This window comes from Neomonachus schauinslandi, chromosome 1 (genome assembly GCF_002201575.2).
Source record: "Neomonachus schauinslandi chromosome 1, ASM220157v2, whole genome shotgun sequence".
Lineage (NCBI taxonomy): Eukaryota > Metazoa > Chordata > Mammalia > Carnivora > Phocidae > Neomonachus > Neomonachus schauinslandi.
Genome location: NC_058403.1, coordinates 70,533,365 through 70,557,781, shown reverse-complemented (window position 1 = coordinate 70,557,781; position 24,417 = coordinate 70,533,365). Strand labels below are relative to the sequence as shown.

At 34.9% G+C, this 24,417-nt stretch overlaps 1 protein-coding gene across 12 annotated transcripts in view; it reads left to right on the top strand.

Annotated features, from left to right (window-relative positions):
- Positions 1–24,417, top strand: part of DLG1 (discs large MAGUK scaffold protein 1) — a 259,668-nt gene that overhangs the window by 98,568 nt on the left and 136,683 nt on the right. For 8 of the 12 annotated variants that reach the window (XM_044919872.1, XM_021692594.1, XM_021692593.1 and 5 more), the window contains exon 5: positions 7,823–7,987. In XM_044919872.1, coding sequence (XP_044775807.1) covers positions 7,823–7,987 — 165 coding nt within the window. Of the gene's footprint in view, positions 1–7,822; positions 7,988–17,632; positions 17,867–24,417 lie in introns of those variants that run through there. The other 4 variants (XM_044919880.1, XM_044919878.1, XM_044919876.1 and 1 more) reach the window with 1 other exon arrangement.

Below are 24,417 nucleotides of genomic sequence, written 5' to 3'. Positions count from 1 at the left end.
TGGGTTGTTTCCACTTTGGGACTGTTATTAATAATAATATTATGAATATTTGTGTACTAGTTTTTGTGTGGATGCACCTTTTCAGTTCTCTTGGATATATATGGAGGAGTGAAATTACTCAAACGGTAACTCTTTTTACCTTTTGAGGAACTACCAGACTGTTTTCCAGAATGGCTTCACTATTTCCAGGATGACTGCATTCCCCCCAGCACTGACAGTTCCCATTTTTCCACATCCTCACCAACATGTGTTGTTATTATCAGTCTTTTTGATAATGGCCATCCTGGTGGATGTGAAGTGATAGCTCATTGCGGTTTTGATTTGCATTTCTATAATAACTAATGATGTTGAATATCTTTTCATGTGTTTATTGTCCATTTATATTATCTTCTTTGGAAAAAATGTCTGTTTAAATTCTTTGCCCATTTTAAAATTCAGTTTTTAATTGTTGGGGTGTAAGAATTCATTATGTGTTCAGGAGACTTACCAGACATCTTATGTTTTCTAGATACTGTTATCAAATATATGATTTGCAAATACTCTCTCCCATTCTGAGGGTTATCTTTTCACTTTCTTGATATGCCCTTTGATGAACAAAAGTTTTTCATTTATATCGAGTCAAATTTATCTCCTTATGCTTTAGATGTTGTACCTAGGAAACCATTGCTGAATCCAAGATTATAAAGATGTATATTTATGTTTACTTCAAAGAGTTTTATGTTTTAGCTCTTACATCTAGATCTTGATCCATTTTGAATTAATTTTTATACATAGTGTTAGAAAGAGGTCTAATTTAATTCCTTTTCATCCACTTGTCTCAACATCATTCATTGAAAAGACTCTTCTTTCCCCCATTAAATTCTCTTGGCACCCATGTTGAACATCACTTGACCATAAATGCAATGATATGTTTCTGGACTCTTAATTCTATTCCACTGATACATGTGTATCTTTACACCAGTATCACAATCTTGACTGATACAGCTTTGCAGGGGCACCTGGGTGGCTCAGTCGGTTAAGTGTCTGCCTTCAGCTCAGGTCATGATCCCAGAGTCCAGGGATCAAGCCCCACATTAGGCTCCCTGCTCAGCAGGGAGTCTGCTTCTCCCTCTGCCCCTCATCCCGCTCATGTGTTCGTGCTTGCTCTCTCTCAAATAAAAAATCTTAAAAAAAAAAATACAACTTTAGGGGCGCCTGGGTGGCTCAGTCATTAAGCATCTGCCTTCGGCTCAGGTCACGATCCCAGGGTCCTGGGATCGAGACCTGCATCAAGCTCCCTGCTCGGCAGGAAGCCTGCTTCTCCCTCTCCCACTCCCCCTGCTTGTGTTCACTCTCTTGCTGTGTCTCTCTCTGTCAAATAAATAAATAAAAATTTTTTAAAAAATACAACTTTGTAGAATGTTTTGAAATTGGGAAGTGTGGGTCCTCCACTTTGCTCTTCTGTTTAAAGATGTGTTGACTATCCTGGGTCTTGGGCATCTCTATATGAATATTAGGATTAGCATGTCAATTGCTGAAAAAAAGCCAGATGCCAGATGCCAGAAGACATTTTGATCAGGATTGCATGATATCTAAAAACCTCCTAATTTTTTTTAATACATTTGAACTCTTCTTTTTTTTTTTTAAAAGATTTCATTTATTTATTTGACAGAGACATAGCAAGAGACGGATCACAAGCAGGGGGAGTGGGAGAAGGAGAAGCAGGCTTCCCGCTGAGCAGGGAGCCAGATGCGGGGCTCGATCCCAGGACCCTGGGATCATGACCTGAGCCGAAGGCAGACGCTTAACAACTGAGCCACCCAGGTGCCCCCCAGTTTTGTTTTTTTTTTTAAATCTGTCTTGAAAACTGGGAAATGAACAAATTTAAGTATTTCTCCTGTTACTCATGTGTGAACCATATCAATAGGTAACCAGATAGTAGGTGAAGAGAAATAGCTCTATATATACCATTTAGTAAATGAAAATGAAATAGTAGAATTAGACTGTCACCATTTTGCAGACCCCAGTAAATGAACTGATTTAGGCCATTGAGTATCAAGAGCTCCTAACATCACAAAAAGAGATAACCAGAGCTTATGTGCTTCTTGATAAAAGGACATAGTACTATCTATAGTCTTGCCAAAAGGATTAAACATGAGACTGGTCAAGCTATTGCATTCAGCTGCCACTTTGCAGAAAATACAAAAGCCAAAGGGCCACATTGAATGGTTCCATGAGTATAGAGTGATTTTTACTGGGAAACCCCAGGTCAAATGCCTTGGGTTTTTCAGTAATTACAAGGGGTAACATCTATTAAAAGATATTTAAAGAAAAGATCTTTTAGTTATTTCTTTCTTTCCTTTTCAGAATGAACCATTTTTTTTATTATGTTAATCACCATACATTACATCATTAGTTTTTGATGTAGTGTTCCATGATTCATTGTTTGCGTATAACACCCAGTGCTCCATTCAATACGTGCCCTCTTTAATACCCATCACCAGGCTAACCCATTCCCCCACCCCCCTCTTCTCTAGAACCCTCAGTTTGTTTCTCAGAGTCCATAGTCTCTCATGGTTTGTCTCCCCCTCCCGATCTCCCCCCCTTCATTTTTCCCTTCCTACTATCTTCTCTCTCTTCTTTTTTAAACATATAATGTATTATTTGTTTCAAAGGTACAGGTCTGTGATTCATCAGTCTTACACAATTCACAGCGTTCACCATAGCACCTACCCTCCCCAATACCTGAACCATTTTTTTTGTTTTAAATCCTTTTAGATTCCCTCAAATTACTTACGTACATTCATGGCTATGGAGAGAGATAAACACACAGACATATATATACATGAAGATACATATATATATTTACACACGTATTGCATATGCATTTACATATTATACATATACATAAGTGTACTATTGCTTTGCTTTAAAATGTTCAAACTGGGGCACCTGGATGGCTCAGTTAAGCAGCAGCCTTTGACTCAGGTCATGATCTCAAGGTCCTGGGATCTAGCTCCGTGTCCCATGTCGGCTCCCTGCTTGGTGGGTAGTCTCCTTCTCCTTCTCCCTCTGCCCCTTCTCCCCCTGCTCGTGCTCCCTCTCTCTCAAATAAATAAAATCTAAAAAATAAAGTGTTCAAACTGTTAGCTTCAAAACATGCTTTCCTCATTCAGCAATCTATATTTTCAGCTTTTCCTATTGAAGTAGATTTTTACCCATTTTAATGTCTCTATAACTTTTATAGAATGTACCATAATTTATTTAACCTTTTTTTTTTTTTTTTTGGTATATTGATAGGAAGCTTGTTTCCAATTTCTCTTCATTCCAGACTTTACTATAGTGAGTATCTTTCTGCATGTACTCTCTCCAAAGTACATATTAAGTTGTGGAGTACCTATAAAGTTTGAAAAGATGACTATGGGGAGAGCCTGCGGAGAAGGAAAGAAAAAAAAAAGATGATAATCAAGTTTTTTTCCTTATAATCGTATTGATTATTAAAGCATAAGCGTACTTAGATTTTGCTTCTGCCCAATTGAGTATTTAAACTGTGTTAAATTTTGTGATTATGTTTGTAACTTCAGCCTTCCTCAGGATAAAGTTAGAGAATTATTTTCATTGGTTTTGAAAATAATTCGAAGTTAACTTGCAAAAATATTTCTTATATCATGCTAAATGAACTAGCTAATATTGATATGAGCCTGATTGTTTTCCAGGTAATTGCCATTCCGCAGAAGGCTGTTATTTAAAAAGTGATGCTGGAGGTTGTGTAATAACTTTCAGCACTCAAATTCACAGTTAAAGGGATTTTTTATATATTTTACCAAGTACATGTTTGTCTATATACAACAAATATTTTTGCTCCTTACTGATGCTATATCTAAGATTAGTTTCTAGAAGTGGAATTATTGGATCAAGTAGTAGAAACATTTTCAGGACATTTGAAACATTGCAATCTGCCCACCAGAAAAAGACCCCTACCAAGAATGTGATGATTTATGCCCATTTCTCTGAATGCTAACACTGTAATTTTTACTTACTAGGGAAGTTGAGCATGTTTTTCCTAGAAGTTTACTGATCCGTTTGTATGCTTTTTGTGAATATCCCATTATTATGTTTGCTATGGTTTTTTTAATGATTTATAAGAGCTGCTAACAGTGGCTAATAATTTTTTATTTGTTATAAAATTTGTTTCTATCGTGGCTTGTTTGTGTCTTTTTCTTTATGAGTATGTTTCTTGGGGGAGGGTAGAGAATATTTTAGTTTGTTTTGGTTTTGTGTGTATGTATACACATTCTCAGCCTGAGTTGAAAAACATGTACTTTTATTTTCTCCCAGTTCCTTATAGTTATGATTTCCTTTACTTTTGTGTATAGGGTAAGGTAGATTTAGTTTTCTTAAAATTATGTTCCTTTAAAAATAGATTGCATAGAATTATATGTGTGTGAGAGAGTGAGAGAAAGAGACAAGGTTCTCTTGTAGATAAAAAGAAGAATACTGTTCTCTAATAGACTAATTTTCAGTTAGGATTTGAAAAGACTTTTTTCATTTTTATACCAGTTAACTGAATAAGAAAACCAAACTAATTTATCCAAACAACTTTGGCTTTTCATTTTGACTTCCCTTAAACAACTGTGTATTTAGAGATATAGCATTCAGCTGACATTTGGTAAGAAATGAGCAAATCAGTATTCAGATTTCTTTTTTACCAAGCTCTGAATTATTTCTTAAACTTCTTTTTTCTTTTTTTTTGTGATAAAGTACACATAACAAAAAGTTTACCATTTTTAAGTTTATAGTTCAGTGGTATTCATATACATTCACATGGTTGTGCAAACATTAGCACCATCCATCCCCATAACTCTATTCATCACATAAAAGTGAAACTCTATGTCTGTTAAATAATATGTCACAATTATCCCCTCCCCCCAGCCCCTGGCAACAACCATTATAGCTTTAGGTCTTTATGATTTTGACTACAGTTGAGTCTTGAACAACATGGTTTTGAACTCTGCAGGTGCACTGATCTGCAGATTTTTTTCAATAAGTACATTGGAAAATCTTTTATTAGAGATTTGCAACAGTTTAAAAAAGCTCTCAGATGAACTGCATAGCCTAGAAATATTAAAAACATTAAGAAAAGTATTTATGAATATAAAATATATGTAGATACTAGTCTGTTTTTTTATGATTATAAAATTAGAATTATATATCATAATTATCCTTTATGATTTTCTCAGTTTTTTTCTAGCTTTATTGTAAGAAATGGTATATAATGCATATAACATACAAAATATGTGTTAAGTGTCTATGTTATTGGTAAGGCTTCCCAGTCAATAGTAGGCTATTAGTAGTTAAGCTTTTGGGGAGTCAAGGTTATACACAGATTTTTGATAGGGGTTGGTGTTCCTGACCCCTTGTTGTTCCAAGGATCAGCTGTACTCTTAAGTACCTCATGTAAGTGGAATTACACAGTATTTGTCTTTTTGTGACTGGCTTATTTCACTTAGCATAATGTTCACAGGGTTCACCCACATGTAACATATTGCACAATTTTTTAATCTTAAAATATTCCATTGTAAATGGAATATTTTATTTATTTAAGTTTGATTTAATAATCAAACTATTTATACCACATTTTGCTTATTCATTCTCCATTGATGGACACTTGGGTTTCTTCCATGTTTTAGCTATTGTGAATAGTGCTATATGAACATGGGTGTACAAATATCTCTTCAGGACCCTGCTTCCAATTCTTTGGGGTATATACCCAGAAGTGGAATTGCTGGATTCATATGGTAATTCTATTTTTACTTTTTTGAGGAACCACCATACTACTTTCCACAGTGGCTGTACCATTTTATATTCCCAACAATGCATGAGTGTTCCAGTTTCTCTTGGAACTTGTTTTCTGGTTTTGTTTTGTTTTTTTATAGGAATCATCCTAATTCGCGTGAGGTGGTATCTCATAGTTTTGACTTGCGTTTCTGTAACAATTAGTGATGTTGAGCATCTTTTCATGTGCTTAGTCACCATTCATTTGTCTTTGGAGGAATCTCTATCCAAGTTCTTTGCCCATGTTTGAATTGTTTGGTTTTTTTGCTGACTTTTAGTTAGGGGTTTTCTATGTATTTTGGATATTAATCCTTTATTAGGCATATGATATGCAAAACTTTCTCAGTCTGTGGGTTTCCTTTTACTCAGTGGATAGGGTCTTTTGATGCACAAAATTTTAAAATTTTTATAAAATCCAGTTTGTCTATTTTTTCTTTTGTTACCTGTGCCTTTGGTGTCATATCCAAGAAATCATGGCCAAATGCAATGTCATGAAGCTTTTGTGTGCTGTGTTTTCTTTTAAGAGTTTTATCGTTTTAGTCTTACATTTAGCTCCTTGATGCATTTTGAATTTTACCCATGGTAAAAAATTAGGTAAGGATTCAACTTCATTCTTTTGCATGTAGATATCTACTTTTCCCAGCACCACTTGTTGAAAAGATTGTCTTTTTCCCGTTGAATAGTCTTAGCACCGTTGCTGAAAATAATTTGACCATTTATGTGAAGGTTTACTTCCGGACTTTTTTCTATTGCATTGGTCTGTACGTTTGTCTTTATGCCAATACCAAACTGGTTTGAATACTTTGGCTTTGTAGTAAGTTTTGAAATGAGAAAGTGTGAGTCTTCCAGTTTTGTTCTTTTTCATGATTATTTTGGCAATTCAGATTTCTCGAGATTCCACATGAATTTTAGGGTGGGTTTTTCCCTTTCTGCAAGAAATGTCATTGGGATTTTGACAGGGATTATAAATTGCTTTGGTTGATATTGACATCTTCACGATATTGAGTCTTCCAATCCATAAACACATTTTTTTCTGTCATCTTTAATTGTTCAGCAGTGTTTTATAGTTTTCATTGTACAAGTATTTCACCTTGTTTATCCCCAAGTATTTTATTCTTTTTGATGCTGTTGCAAATGGAACTGTTTTTGTAATTTTCTTTTTAGATTGTTTGTGTATAGAAATGCAACTGATTTTTGTGTGTTGACTTTGTATCCAGCTACTTTGCTGAATTCATTAGTTCTAACAGCTTTTTTGCTGAATCTTTAAATTTTTCTACATACAACATTATATGATCTGTAAACAGAGATCATTTTGCTCCTTCCTTTCCAATTTGAGTGTTTTTCATTTCTTTTTCTTGCCTAATTGCTCTGGGTGCAACTTCAGTACTATGATGAATAGAAGTGGTGAAGTTGACCTAAATTAATCACAATTTACCATCCCAACTTTCCCCCCTGTAGGTTGCAAGCCTTCAAATGACTCCAGAGTTCCAAAATAGTTACATCAGACAGATTCTGCCTGTGTAATTGTCTAAATGGAAAGACAAATTCTTTGTGCTTCCTACTCAGCCATCTTCCCATAATCTGAATTAGTTTTAATAATCAAATATTTTATTAAAAATTGGCATGACTTTAAAATGGAGGCCTAGGGGCTCCTAGGTGGCTCAGTCATTAGGCATCTGCCTCCGGCTCACGTCATGATCCCAGGGTCCTGGGATCAAGCCCTGCATCAGGCTTCTTGCTCCACAGGAAGCCTGCTTCTCCCTCTCCCACTCTCCCTGCTTGTGTTCCCTCTCTTGCTGTGTCTCTCTCTGTCAAATAAATAAAATCTTAAAAAAAATAAAAAAATAAAATGGAGGCTTATTCTCTCAGACCTTATGCATTAAACTATACAATACACTTTCCGTATAGTTAAATATTATTGAGTATTTGGCTAGTTATGAAACCATGATTTAAATTGAATGCACTTTGCTTTTCAGGACTTTATCGAATATAATAATTTTCTTTACAGAAATACCGGTATCAGGATGAAGACACACCTCCTCAAGAGCACATATCCCCACAAATCACTAATGAGGTGATAGGTCCGGAATTAGTTCATGTCTCAGAGAAGAACCTGTCAGAAATTGAGAATGTCCATGGATTTGTTTCCCATTCTCATATTTCACCAATAAAGGTAGGATGATAACTTTATTTTGTTGCTATGATTTATATATTACCTTTGTTACTAGTGTAGCTCATGCTCAGAGAGAACTCTTCTTTCATGTAGAATTTTCACCCCTTGATTGTTTATAGTTTTTTAGTTATAGGAAATTTCATAATATTTATTAGCATTCTAAAAACATTTTTAAGGATATATTTTATAAATGAATTTTATTCAGTGATACTATCTTTAAGCCTAAAAATTCCCACAAAGGAAATAACTATTATATTTCAAATACTACACATTGAAATATTTTTAAAATGTGTTTTAAATATTAGTAGGTACAGAAAAAGAGCATTAATACTAACATTAACTCCCCTCAGAAATAACCACAATCCTGGTTTCTTATAAAGCTCTAGCACACATTTAGATCTCCAATCAATATATTGTTTATCTTGCTGATCTTAAATTTTATATAAATGAATTATACTGCATATAATCTCAGCTTTACATTTTTGCACAACATTATATTCCTGAGATTGTTTTCAGTGCTCTGGAGTTTTTTCTTTTATGAATACACTATAATTTATCTTACTTTTGTTGGATATTGAGTTATTTTCAGAATATTACTAATATAAAAAGTGCTGTGTAAAACATAGGTTATGTATACATATCTTTGTGGATAACACCAGATTATTTTCCAAGTGGTTAAATAATTTACATTTTCAACAACAATGTACAAGAGTTTTAACTGATCCATATTCTCATCAATACCTGATATTCTTGTTTTTGCCATTGTTTGGGGCTTTAAATAGTATCTCATTGTGATTTTAATGTGCATTTCCTTGTTTGATCATGTGGTTGAATATATTTATTGGTCATTCAAGTTTTCTATTCTGTGATACAACCTCTCAAGATTTTTGTTCGTTTTTGTCTTTGGTGTCCTTTTTACTGATCTGTACAAGTCCTTTTTTTTTTTTTTTTTTTTATTTTTTTTTTTTTTTTTTTTTTAGAGAGAGCAAGGGGGGGGGGGGGGGGGGGGGGAGAGGGAGAGAGAAAGAGAATCCTCAAGCAAACTGCGCTCTGAGTGTGGAGCCCAACGTGGGGTTGATCCCAGGGCTCTGAGATCATGACCTGAGCCAAAATGAGGGGTCGGTCGCTTAACCGACTGAGCCACCCAAGTGCCCCTACGAGTTCTTTATATATTCTGGATACCAATCCTTTGTTGGTTGTATGTATTATGAATAAGGATAATTTTTCCTGGTAAAACTTAACCTGTGTTTTATAATTTTCTTTGAGGGATGATTTAGTATTTCTAGTTAAAAATTTTAATGGTTATACCATTTAGATTTTCTATTAATAATTTTGCTAGGTTATTTTTTCTAGGAATTTGTCCATTTCATATTTATTTCAAAATATTATTATTAATATCCTGGGGGTTTTGTTATAGCATATTTAGGTATGGCCCCCTTTTTATTCCTAATAATGTTTATTTGTGCCTTGTTTTTTGTTTTTCCCCTTGACTATTCTTGCCAAAAGATGGTCTTTTCAAAGATCCATCTCTTTTTAAAGAATCTTCCCGTGTCCCTCCCCCATGTGCTGCCATCCCCCCCCCCCCGTTTTCACACACACATTTACCTACATAATACATGTGTTCATGTAAATCTGTAAATGTGTGGATAACCTACATATAAACTAAGGTCGTGTTTGGTAGAAGCCAGCTGACCTTCCCTTGGAAGATTAAATGAGAGATACAGAGAGGTAAAAACTGGTGGCTATTAGTGACAGAGACAGTTCTCTCTTTTCCCCCTTCTCCTCTTACCATTATTATTTTTTCTCTTCTGCTTTCTTTGAGTTTATTCTGTTTGGGTTAGGGGGTTTTTTGTTTTTTGTTTTTTCTAGTTTCTTTAGTTGCGTATTGTAATAATGTCAGCCTTTTCTAATAGTATTTGAGTTTATAAACTTTCCTTTAAATATCACTTTACTTGTATCTGCAAGTTTTAGCATGTAATGTTTTTTTATCATTCTAACATTTTTTTTTTATTTCCCTTGTGATTTTATTTGCCCTATGAGTATGTTTCTTAATTTTTAAACATAGTGATACAGGCAGTCTGGGTCTGAGAACCCAGAAGTGGGGGGTCCTTCAGGACCAGCCAAGAGAGTGCTTGGCTTCGTGCAGGATAGAAATCAACACAATCGAACACGTGAAAGCAGAGTTTACTGAATAGCATAAGTGACAGGTAGAGAATAGCAGGTGGAGTGTCTGGAAGACTCAGGAAGGAGAGGAGAATGAGTCTCTTTTTCACTTGGGGCTCAGGGTTTGTATTGGGAAAGGGGTCCAGGATAAGTGTTCCTTCAGGAATCCAGGGTAGGGTCTAATCAGAGGCGAATAACAGGTGAACAATAGGTGTTCTTTTATAAATCATTGAAGGTAGAAAGTACTGATGCCAGAGTCAGCCACGGTTTTTTGAAAGCTAACGTCCCAGAACATGTTTAGGATCTGACTCTTCTTAGATGTTATCAGGTGTTTGAGGGCAGGGCCTGCGACAAACCTCAGAGAATGATTAACTTTCTTGCTTCCCCTTCTTGGAGTGGGAACACAGCTTCTTTGGTTTTTTACTCAGATGCAAAATACAGAACATGAGTAAATGGGGCCTAGCAGAAAAACAGCAGAAATAGAGCCTTTCTAAAATGCAGTTCCTTCAGCTTCTCTATCTCAATAGGAGACATTTATTCCTTTCATATCTTACTTTAGGTTATATTTCCTCATGCCTTATCTCCATCTTACTTACTTGGAAGTTATTTGTTTCTCTTCCTTTAGTGATTATCCTAGAAATTTTAATATACATTTTTAACTTAAAAAAATCTAAAGTCAATAAATACCTCTAGCTTCATTCTGAATAACATAAAACTTTAGAACACTTGAATTCTAAGCACTCTCTCCTGCTTTATATGGTGTTCTTGTTTATGCCTGTTTTCTCTTGACTGAATTAATATAAACTATTACTTTAGTCACGAAACTCTCCCAGGTAAATATAATTCTTTGTTTCTGATGTTTTGACTTTCTGGTCATTCTGATGGTTACAAACTATGCAAAGTCATTTTGCACACACTCAACTCGTCTTTTGGTAGGGTGTTTTGGTAGTTACTTCCATGTGTATGCAGATTCTGACAGGGGCATGCGCAGTGAGAGTCCCACCCCCTTTTTAAAAGTTGAATATAAATAAACTGATGAATATTTTAGCAAATTGACAAAATAAAAGCGAGAGTCTTATTAATTTCATTTCAGGAGAAGGTTGATAGTTGCTGGCCCTTGGATTCAGTGCTCATGGTCAAACTAGATTATTTGTTCACTTACTTGTGTACTTAGTGTCTGTTTTCCTGCTAGAAAGTAAGCTTTACAAAGACAAGCATATTTGTTAAATCACAATGAAGAAGGTTGTGGTGAAGATTAAAGAGTACATGTAAAGGCCTCACAGTTGACCATGGGCATTGCTTAACTCAGTATAAGATTGAATGCACCTATAGCCAATATGAGTATCTGGCACATGTGAACTTTTGCATTGACTGTTGTCAAGTGTAAATTTTTGAAAACCTTTGAATAAAGTTGATTATAAGATTTTGGGGAAAAAAATCATCTGCCAGAATATTAATTTTATCAAATAATACATACATTTAACAAACATTTATTAAACATCTATGCTAGTAACTTTGTTAGATTTCAGTGATTAATATTTTTTTATGAAGAGATATAACACAGTATGTAACATGAGAAAATAAAGAGAAAAATTTGGGGAGTATTCTGAAAAAAGAAAATTGATATTTGGACAAGGTGTTGAAGATGTGGACAGGATGCCAGTTCAGAGGAGGAGGCTGTTACTGGGGAAAATAAGTACAGTAGCAGGGTGATAATCAGAGGAAACTGTAAAAATGCAGGAAAATTCATGATACTGTAGCTTTGGAAACTTGTTAGCAAATGAGGGCCTCAATCCTGAGCTGATGAGTGGCCCTATGCAGGGTTTGCCACCATGAAATGGGCTATGAAATAATCTGTCAGGTTCTTGCGGTACTGGTGCTGATTCTCATTACTGAAATAATGAATGAAATAAGATAGTGACTGAAAGTTACTTTATCGGGCCTTATTTAGCCTAAACGTAATTATGATTTAAGACTCTGAAAGGAAGGGGCGCCTGGGTGGCTCAGTTGTTAAGCGTCTGCCTTGGGCTCAGGTCATGATCCCAGGGTCCTGGGATCGAGCCCCACATCTGGCTCCCTGCTCTGCGGGAAGCCTGCTTCTCCCTCTCCCCCTCCCCCTGCTTGTGTTCCCTCTCTCACTGTGTCTCTCTCTGCCAAATAAATAAATAAAATCTTAAAAAAAAAAAAAAAAAGACTCTGAAAGGGAAACTTTCTTGCCAGTGCTGGGCAGCTTCAAGGAAGAAATTGACAATATAATGGTGAAGAATTCTACTGTGGAAGAAAAGGCCGCAGTGGGTAAATTTTTGTGGTATAAGAAATCTTTAAAGAAAGTTTAGATTTTAAACAGTTATGAATATAATAGTATATCATAATAAGAACAGTGTCAAGATTCCTAAAACTGAAAATGAGCTAGGAATTAGGAAAAATGGTCAGAAGAGTAAATTGAACAAATAAAACTCCAGCCTATTTCAAAATAGATTTAAATCAGGACGAATTGACAAGGAGGACATTAGGTGCACTGCTTAGTAGGGGATGTTGCGTTGATCATTGAGGAAATTAAAGAATTCATATTTGGCTTTCGTTTTCAATGACAGGGAAAATATGTTCAAACCAATATGTGCAAAGTAAACATAGTTAAGCAGGACTTGAAATTGAAGATAGAAGAGTAGTGAACAGATAATTATTTTAAATAAGTATATCACCTAGCCTGGATACATTTCAGTAGTACTGAGAATACTATCAAATGAGATCACCAGCAGTAGTTGGTAGTTCTTCAAATATTGTGAGAAATGGGGTAGCAGAAAAATAGACATAAGCAAATATATGCCTATTGAATAGAATCTTTCCCATTTTGAATATATAATGGGTACTTTTTGATACCAATTTTGTTTTCACATCTCTGGAATATATTAAAATGTTGAATTTTATCTTTTTTGGATGGCCCTGGTGTATTAAGGTAATCTTATAGTCTGCATACAATTTGACCACAAGATGGTGCTCTTACAGAAGGGATTTGTGTATATATGAGCAGAGTTTCTCTAAGCAAATAACCAATGTGTCATCAGTCATCTGAGCTTAGTCTCGTCCTAGGAGAAAACTCCTAGAAGAAAACAGAGTAATCTCCTTGACATAGGTCTTGGTGATGATTTTTGGAATCTGACACCAAAAGCAAAAGGAGCAAAAATCAAACTAATGGGACTACATCAAATTAAAAAGCTTCTGCACAGCCAAGGAAGCTATGCCACCAAGATGAAAAGGCATACTACTGAATGGGAGAAAATAATGACAAATCACATATCTGATAAGGGGCTAATATCCAAAATACATAAAGAACTGATTCAACTCAGTAGCAAAAAAACCAAAAAACTGATTTAAAAATGTCAGAAGATCTGAGTAGACATTTTTCCAAGGAAGACATACAGATGGCCAACAGATATATGAAAACATAGATGCTCAGCATCATTAATCATCAGGGAAATGCAAATCAAAACCACAAGATACTACCTCACACCTGTTAGAATGACTCTTAACAAAAAGATAGGACATAATAAGTGTTGCCAAGGATGTGCAATAAAGGAAACCCTCATGTACTGTTGGGAATGTAAATTGGTAAAACTGTTGTGGTAAACAGTATGGGAGGTTCCTCAGAAAATTAAAAATAAAGCTACCATATGACCCAGCAAATCTACTTCTCTGTATTTATTTGAAGAAAATGAAAACACTAATTCAAAAAGATATATATGCACCCCCATGTTCATTGCAGCATTATTTACAGTAGCCAAGATATGGAAACAACTAAGAATCCATCAACAGAAGAATGAATGAAGAAAATAGGGTACATGTGGTAAAAGAAAATGAAATTTTGCCATTTGGAACAACATGGATGGACCTTGAGGGCATTGTGCTAAGTGAAATAAGTCAGAGAAAGACAAATACCAGTGATCTCTTTTATAACATGGACAAAAGATTGGTGGTTATAAGAGGCAGGGGAGTGAGAAAAGCAGGTGAACTGCGTGTCTTTTGTTTTGTTTAAATAAATGGAGTAGAAAAGAAATTTTCAAGTCTTATCTTAGTACAGTTGCACGTTTTGAAATTTAATAGGCCAGATCATAAAGATAAAAGTGTAAGGAAAATGCATGTTATGTTGCATTTATAGTATAGTAGCTTTATAGTTAGTAATTTTTTTTAGTATTTTAGAATTTTAATATTGTTTTTCCTCTCAACCTTCTAAGCTTTTCACTGAGATTATTTAATCCTTGCCTTTGTATCTATACCTGAAGACTTACGGGTTTATTTGTGAGTTTGGAATGATAAATAATTGAGGGCCTACCTATTCTATATATATTTTCAAATGGTCCTTACTTTCATTTAATGTTACAAAATAAATTTCTCAGTTATAAATTCTTCATAATCATATTTTTGGTTATCTAATAATCCACTAAATGGATGTACTCAGTTTACCTAAGCTTTATGGTTTAGAGTTCTATTACCGAGAGTATTATCATTTTGTGAAAAAAGTAAACGGTACAGAAAAAAATATTTAAATCATATTAAAATGTTAATAGTTATTTGGTGATTTTGACATTGTGTATGTTTTTTAATTCATTATTTTAAATAGACTTTCCAGGTTCCATAATGAGCTTAAATTTTGTTTTAATGGAATAGAGTTTATTTTTTGGCTCTGCTATATAAGTAGGGCTATTTTAAAGCAGAAATCAGTGAGGAATTGGTCACGTTTCATCTCCCAATCAAATCATATGAAACCATTTGTGATTTAAATACACGTACGGTTTTGTATGCATGCATTGACTACTGGGCAATGGATGAGATGATCCTTGGATTTTTGAAGGACAGGTAATGGGTTCTTTTCATAAAGAAGCCTTTCTCAAAACTCAGAGTTGCTTTCTTAATGTCAGTGGATTTGATTAGAAAATCTGTGCATTGAAAAGCACTTTTCCCAGTACTTAGAGGATATATGGGATGGAGTGACCTATCAGCTTTAGATTGTTTTTGAGCTCTTTGGCTCCCTAGGATAAGAAATCTATGTACACAAATGGCTTAGTATTCATTGTGTTATTATTGTTTGCAATGTAAGTAGGAAATTTGCATTCAGCATTTGTGTACAGTATCCTCATCCATACCAATCCAGAATAACAGAACCTATATCAGTTCTAGGGTCCCCCCATCTTGGTTTTTCATCAGACATGGATCATCAAGGTACATCTTTTGGTTCCAAACCAATTACTGGAGCATTTGTATAAACCACACCAGCCAGTTGTTTATTAAATACCTGGTCCATATTACCGGGTTTTTTTTTTTAGGAGGTTTAATTTTTTTCCTTCTGAGAATTCTTAGTTCTCTGTTTACCCTTAGTGTTTTCCTCTGTTCCCTTACCTCCAAATGGACAGGACCAATCTGTCTAGGGTCACAAAATTGCCAACTTCTATCTGCAGAGTCCTTGGGAAGAAGCACCAAACTTTGTGCTATAATCTCTGTCACAAAGTGTCTTAGCTCTCAAGAGTCCCACATGACTCGCAACCCTTTTGGGCATGTGTCTGTATCTTAGGGATGGAATCAGAGAGAGAGTATTAGCATCTTTGCTTGCTGAAGCAGGATTTGCAGTGGTTCTGGAGGTCATAGTTTTGCCAATACTATTTTCCAATAGACTGCATTTAGTTGGTGTGGTAAGCACATAGTAAGCAAGACTTTTTGTCAGTCCACACCTGAAAAAGTATATGGCTGACGCGCTCCCTGCTCCGCGGGAAGCCTGCTTCTCCCTCTCCCATTCCCCCTGCTGTGTTCCCTCTCTCGCTGTGTCTCTCTCTCTGTCAAATAAAGAAATAAAGTCTTCAAAAAAAAAAAAGTATATGGCTGAGGTTGGGATTTGTGATGTGCTTATATCAACTTAAAAACTAAATTACTCAACCATTAATAAATTATCAAGTAGCATTTTTATTCATATATTGTTTTAAAACGACCATATAGGGGTGCCTGGGTGGCTCAGTCGTTAAGTGTCTGCCTTCGGCTCAGTAATGATCCCAGGGTCCTGGGATCGAGCCCCGCATCAGGCTCCTGCTCCGCGGGAAGCCTACTTCTCCCTCTCCCACAACCCTTGCTTGTGTTCCCTCTCTTGCTGTGTCTCTCTCTGTCAACTTAATAAATAAAATCTTTAAAAAATAATAAAAATAAAACAAAACAACCATATATTATATACTAATGTAGCAGTGTTAACAGGGCAGAGTTAGGAATCTATGGTTCTTAAACTTGAGGTTGCTTAAGCGTCACTTAAGGGCCTTTTTAAAAATGAAAATTTAAAGATCCCTCTTACCCTAAAAAATTCTGGTGAGGAGGGGATACCCAGTCTGCATTTTTAACCAGCATCCCAGGTAGACTACTGAGGTAGACTACTGTGTTGGGGAAACACAGACCTAGATATCAGTTGTTAGAAAATGTCTGTCTAGCAATCAAACAATATTATTTAGTGAACCCCAGAGTATTATTTATGTAGTGTTGGATAAAACATGCTTTACTGGTTATAAAACAAAAAATTTACCTTTAATTCTTTTGCATTTTTAAAAATTCATAACTTGTTAATCTAAGTGTTTATAATATATGAGAGAGATGATGGTGATAATTTAACAGTTCTTTTTTATCACAAAAGTTCCAGAAGCCAAATATTTATTTTGCTGATTAATCTGTTTCTGTCTCCAGACTCAATTATCAAAGCATTAAGAACCAATATATTACATAAATGATCATGCCACATTACAAATGGATTTTCCTCTAGCATTAGATCCTCAGAGTTGAATGTAAATAGTACCTTTTGAAAACTTAGAACCTAATTAATGTGAGCTCCTTCCTAATGTGGAAATTTATATGTGAATGACAAAGACTCCTTCAGTAAAATTATTTAAACAGTCAGAACTATTGGCAAGAGAATCCTCTTGTATTTTTAAATTCAGTTCATACTTATAATTATTTAAGCAGTGAAGATGCCACTGGATTTTACTACAGACTGTGATTGAAACTTCATAATCCAGGGTTTCTCTACCCTATGCATTAAATCAGGCAGCCCCAAAGGGTGTTGGTAGTCCAGTGTTTATAACATCCTTCTTTACCTGCTAATCGACCTCACTTCCTGGATTTCATTTCGTCTAGTTATCAGCTAACAAAAGAACAGCTTTTGGTTCCTGCAGACGCTGGTGAAAAATAATCATGAGAAAGACATCAACCTTATGCCGTCTTTTTTGTCTGCAAATATAAACTCAGCCATCATACAACTAACAGGTACAGAGGGAAGATACAAGCTCTTTCATGGGAAGAAATTACAGAGAAAATGAGCATCATTTCTCAAGGTTTTTATTTTCCCTGATCTACAAGTGATGCTGCTGTAATTCTAGCTGCAGTTTTTACCGATCATTCACCACTCAGCAGCTGGTAGAGAAGTAAGACTGCTTGGCAACCACCTGCAGGGCTGCAGAGATGAATTACATTTTCGGGAACAACACACTTCTATACTCTCGCGCCAGTCGAGGAGGCAATACTAGCTCTAGCCATGGCTCAGTAGGCCCAAAGCAGAAACATTGGGCAAAAAAGGGTTCATCAGATGAACTGCAAGCTGAGCCAGAACCTTCACGCTGGCAGCAGATAGTTGCATTTTTCACTCGAAGACACAGCTTTATTGACTGCATCTCGGTAGCCACCAGCTCCACCCAGGTAACATACCACTTGTTGAAATTATTTTCAATATATTTTGGTTTACGTTTGCTTTGCAAATGTATTAATAGAGATTTCTTATTATTAAAAATATAGTCTTATGCACTGAAACCTTGGATGCGCAGAAATACATGTTTTCAGTCCATCTGTGTAGGTCTTTAGCATGAAAGGGGAAACAAAAAATATTTTCTCTTTTGCTCTTATGTAATACCAAACAAAACAGTCTCTGATTCTGTTGAGGGACTTCTCTAAAACTACAAACCATTGATACGTAAATTACAATGTAAGTTAATAATGCTTGTCTCCTTATTTTTAGACTGTTAAATGCTATAAAGTCTGATGTCTAACAAAAAAAAAAAAACAAAACCTCTTTAGCTTCTGTATGTCATTAGATAACCTTAAGAAGATTGTTATGGTAAAGAAACAGAAGATATAGAAAGATTTTTATTTTCTAGTGTTTTGAGAATAAATTGAATACAGTTGACTATTGCTATATACCTATAAAGTTATACTAAATTATGGTTTATTCAAAGAATTTAATGAATCCTTCCATTTCTATAAATATATATTATCTAGGGTTAATTTAAAAGCATTAAGCTTATGTAATTACGCAATTGTAGAAATATTTTTTCAGACAGATGAGCAAGCACTAAAAATCTCCCAAATTAAAAAAAAAAAATCATGTAAAACCAAATCTTTTTGAGGAAATGAGTATTAAAAATAACGGGGGAAATATAAATTAATAGTAATTTAAGTGAAATATTTATTTGGCATTAAAGGAGGTTGGGGGACTATTCATATTTTAAAATATTTTCTATAGGTATTTATTAAACTTTGGTAAAAATGAAAGGATAAGAATTAGTCTAGTTTAAAAACAAGGAGAGATTGCTTTTGTCCTTTGACATCAATAATACTTAATAAAATTTATACACATAGCCTAGTGCTTTTTAAAATAAATTTCTTTAAAACCATCTTTTTTTAATAATTAGAAGCAGCACAATAAATATAAACTGTCAACAGCTTCTTTCTTGCTTTTGGTTACTAGAATTGTCTTTCAGTAGTTTTGATTTTAAAATATTGTCAAATTTCTTAAGTAAGAAATTGTACTTATTTTTCTAACGTGTGAGAGAAATGGAATTACTGGGCTAGGGAGAGTCATTAATTGTTCTTATGTAGGCACCGATGTTAGTTTTAATCAAAACTTCAGAGGCAATGATATGATTTAACTCTTAGATTGAATACTGCCTGAAGAATTTAACTAACTTGATTTTGACTACAATTATACATATCAAAAAGGGATGCAAAGACTAAGGCTTGTTGTTAATTCATAATAGATTAATATTAAATGATATTTTCTATTGTCAATAAAAAAAGATGTGCTAAAAACTTTTAAAAACTCACATGTAGTTTATATAAGTACACAGTACTGTATATGTATACATATACACTACCACTGATAAATAATCTTATTAGGGGTGTACAAATGAAAAGGCAAGCAAAATAGTTCACATATAAAACTATTGAAACCACAGAATTACATTATAATTACTTAGGAGTTGGAGAAAAAGCTGCTTTTGTATTGCACTAAGTAGAGTCATAATTTCAATAAAAACTCAATTCACAGTTAATCCTACAAAGCCATTTAAAATTTTATTTTCCTCCCATTTGGTTCAAATCATTTGTTATACTGATAAATGACTTAGTTTTTATTTCTTTCATACTTCTTCTTTTTACTTGTCTTTTTCATTACCTTTGTATTTCATCTCTAGAACTATAGACATTAGGTCAAAGGTTTTAGCTTTTATTTCTCCTGCTCTGAAGTACCATCATACTGTTTTTCATTCTGTATATTTTTCTAACTGATGAGTTAGATATTTTATATATCCAAGTCTTTTGTTGTAATTCACTGGAATTCACTTTACTGGATAAAATATGGTAGGACCAAGATAGAACATTAGACAGATTTGGATCTTGTCTGATGCTAGACTACATTTTTCTGTTTCATCTACTGACTCGTGGCTGGCAGTTTTTAATTTGTAGCACCAGAAGGATTTGCATATTGTTAAAAACAAGGTAGATTAATGAAATTTCATAATTTACTGAGCATTTACTACATATCTGTGAAGATAGTACTATGATAGTGTTTGGTTCTGTGATTGATAAATAGCAGCAATGATTACCAGGTTTCCTATGTTGTTAGAAATATTTTTTCTAAGATTTAATAGCAAGATTAAGTTTGAATCTAATTCCTTGTAACTATGCAGCATGATACTTTTAGCAGTTTGGAGAATTGCTATTAAATCAAGTTTTATTAATTTGAAAGTCATTACTCTGATTTAATAACCTCCAAATATCCTCTATAAATAAAAAGAGAATTTATTTAGAGATTCATTTAAATTGTGTGTTGGAAATATTCACATTCATAACTCAGATTATGTGCCAGGTTCTGTACTATCTGGAATTTAGTATGAAGTCATTAATTTTTTTTTTAATGTTAAGGAAGCTAAGTGGTTACAAACTTCTGTAAGACCCCCAGCTTCTAGGATAGGGCTTGGCATATAGTTGGTGCTCAATAAATGTTTATGGAATTGATCATTTTCCATTTCAGTCACCAAAACCTTGTTAGTTTATGGCCTTCCAAAATATAACACCTAATCCTAAACCTCCTGGGTACCTATTTTTCTTGGATCCACTTTCCTTCCCTCACCACTGCCTTTAGTTCCTCACAGTAGCCCATTTCTTTCTCTGTCTCCCTTTTCCTCCCCTCCATTCTTCGTATTTCCTTCAGGCCACACAAATCCCCGATGTACCTGATTTCCTCACCCTTCTGTGTCCCCACACAATGATGATAACTGTACAGCTTACAAACTATTTCTCATTTTTGTCATTTGGTTATATCCCAGAAGTTCACTTGGGTTGCCTTTTTTTTTTTTTTAATATTTTTGTTATTTATTTATTTAACAGAGAGAGAGAGAGAGATAAGCAGGGGAAGCAGTAGAGGGAGAGAGAGAAGTAGGCTCTCCACTGAGCAGAGAGCCCTGTACGGGGCTTGATCCCAAGACTCTGGGATCCTGACCTGAGTTGAATGCAGACACTTAACTGACTGAGCCACCCAGGTGCCCCTTGGGTTGTTGTTTTTGGTTTTTTGGGGCTTTTTTTTAAATGTTAAATTAAGAAGAGTTTCTAATTTTTTTACTTTGGTGTAAGTTTTTTCTATTTTGTGCTTCATACTATTTATGTTCTTAATTTTGAATAATTATTACAGAAAAAAAGGGTCTACATGTTGTCAAACCTTCCTCATTTCTTTACCTCAGAATTCCCTCTGTTCTTGCATTTAGGATCATTTAATGCCAGTCTGCCCTGTCCTATTTAGCACACTCACCTCTATTCCAGTTAGGACCAATTTTTATATTCATGAGGGTTTTAAAGAACTCCAGCATTTCTAGTCTTTGTCACTTGATTAGCCCCGAGGTAAAAAGTTTTTCCTCCTTGGTGGTATCAGTGTTTATTAATGAGTATAGTAGTCATATAAACTTCGAACAGCTGTGAAGTGGTAGGTCACTCTGAATGTGTGTTTAGCAGCTGTGCCTATATCTTGGACTACTCAAAAATTCCTAACATGGATCATTATAAATAGTCAAACAAGATTCCGCCCTCCCCCGAACAACTGACAAGCCAAATTGAGCTGAAAACAACAAAGTTCTTTTCTTAGGAGTGAATGGAACAGACATGATGACTTGTCATAATTGAATTAGAAAAATAAAATTTTAATAAGAATTGAATAATCTTTTTAAGAGGAAAAAACCTGTTCTACATTAAAATGCAGGAAAACACTTTTCAGATACCCATGTGTGGAAAAATATATAAGCTGATTTGTATAAAAAGAATACTATTTGTCCTAAAAAGATGCATTCTAGATTATAAAGGATTTAATTTTGTAGAGCTGTGCATTGGACATATTGTCCAAAAATGAATATAATAGTATCAACCTCATGAGTTAATTGTATTAAATGATTTAATATATGTATCATACTTAGAACAGTGCCTGGCAGCTATTACTTCATTATATTATTATTTTCTTTTTATATTACTTAACTTTTGATAGTCCATGAACAAATTCAAATATAGATAATTAGGAATTACAGCACCTAGGGTAGTGCAGTTTATTCAAACATTCAGTAAAGTAGTGTTGACTGAATAAGTTAACTGTAAGTACAGGCATGCACTTTTTTTAAGAACTCCAAACCTCAACACCTTTAATTGTGGGATTTAAGGGGAAGAGGGCCCAAAGAGCACCTCACTTCTTGGTGAGACCACCAATTCCCTGACTTTTCCTCTCCTCCCAATATTCCCTTTTGCAAATATTTAAACGAGTCACAAGTAGACAACTAAGTTTGAAGTTTCCTAGGTATACCATCAGGACTAATTTTATACTCTATATCCTTTTACCTTTAATCACTCCAAAAAGTTCAAACCTTCCAGACCACTCTCATTCATTTCCTTACCTCTGAGTGATTCTGGTATATCTCTAATCGGTTTTAAACTCCCATTTCTCTCTGACCTACCAAGCCCTTTCAGTCTGCCCTTTGGAACTCCCAATTTGTCATTAGCAAAATTTCCTTTATCCTCAAACTCTTCTGTGATGGTTCACCCTTTTTTTCTCTCATGGACACCTGGCATTTCCCTGAGGATACTGTTTTGTTCTATACCCCTCGCAAAAAGTGGAAATTTTATCTGTCTTCCTTGCTTATCATTGATATTTATGGATGACTGTATTTCCTCTCTCTTTAAAAAAAAAAATGTAGTTACCATCAGATGATATTTTCCACTTCCCCTCCTTTTCTAGTCATCTGCATCTCTCTCAGTCACTCCTACTCATTGATGATTTGAACACCTAGTTTACTATCTTTTCTCTGCCCACTATTCCTGTAATTATTCTTAGTGATTTTCAGTATCCTTGTGTGATCTATCCAAAATCTTGACTTCTCAATTCTTTGATATCCTTACCACTAGGAATCTTGTCTTTTCTTTCACTTGGGTGACCCGCTTAAATAGTTACATTTAAGACCTCATTACCATTGACCGTACCACTTATAAAATCTCAGTTGCAAGCATTTCAAACTATCTGATTAGCACTTCCTTTCTTTTTAGCTCACTTCCACATTACAGTGATTTTTTAAAAATTTATCTTCTGAAGACCTTCAGCCCAACTTTCTGTTACCTGTCACTCCTTTCATGCTCTCACTTCCCTCTTTGCCTTGCTCAAATTCCTTGGTCCATGACTAAAAGTGCTGCCTTTCATTAACTGTTGCCCCTCTGTCACTTCATTGGTAAGATTCAACCTTGGTTAATTGCAACTCTGCCTCCTCCACACTGGCTCCAAAGCTGCACATTAAATTTCCAATACTCGCTTCCTGGCCCTCATTCTGAATTGATTATCTTACTCTTTATTCTAGCCTGTTAAAATGAATGATCCATCTGTGTTCCTACAGCTCACCCTTCACTTCTTAGTTCCTTTGACTATTCAAGGACTTCTGAAATTCTCTCTTCTTCATTGTGTTATCTTTCTCCCTCTACTGAATTATTCTCATCAGCATATATACCTCCTGTAATTCTCTCATTAAAGCAACCAACCAAAAAATCTTTTGGAATGGATTGTCAAATCCAATGATCAGTTCAAGGTTTTTGTTTTAGTTGACCACACAACAGCTTTTACAAAATTGACTGTTCCCTCCTTTAAATTCCTTTCGCCTTTGACTCTTGAACACTACCTTTCCAGTATACTCCCAAACTCAGTTTCCTTTGCAGTATCCTCCACCTCTTTCTACCACTAAATTCTAGATTGCCTCAGGGCTTAGTCCTTGAACTTCTGTCTTTTTATACTCACATTTCAGGTGATCTTATACAGTCCTGTGCCTTTAAACAACATCAGTATTTGTATCTTTAGCCCAGAGCTAATCCCACACACTAGACTTATATATCTAACTTCCTATTTAGTATCTCCACTTGGATTAAGTATCTGAAAGTTAACATGTCAAAAACAAGTCTCTAGTTTGATTGTTCTCCCCATCGCCTTCTTTCATCATCACTCACTGAGATGCTGAAGATAGAAACTCTTGGAATCATTTTCTGTTATTTTTTCCTTTGGTCCACACAGCAAATCCTCTTGGCTCTATGTCCAGGACATATTTATGATCTGACCACTTTTTACAATTTTCACAACTACTAGTTTAAATTATTTCATTTGTTGCCTGAACTACAGCAGTAGACCTCTAACTGGTCTCCCTGTCTCTATTCTTTCAACAGTCTGTTCACCCATCAGCCAGCGTCATCCTTTCAGAATATCGGTACCTTATTTTTAACCCTTCCATGGCTTCTGATCCAAATTATAATAAAATTCTAAGTCCTTCTTAACCCCAGACCAAAACACCTGTATGATCTCGCCCCGGCAGTACATCCAGTCGTGTTTGCTACTGCTCCCTCACTTACTCTGCTCCGGCTGTACTGGCCTTGTTCCTGTTCCTCAAATATACCACATGTGGCCATCTAAG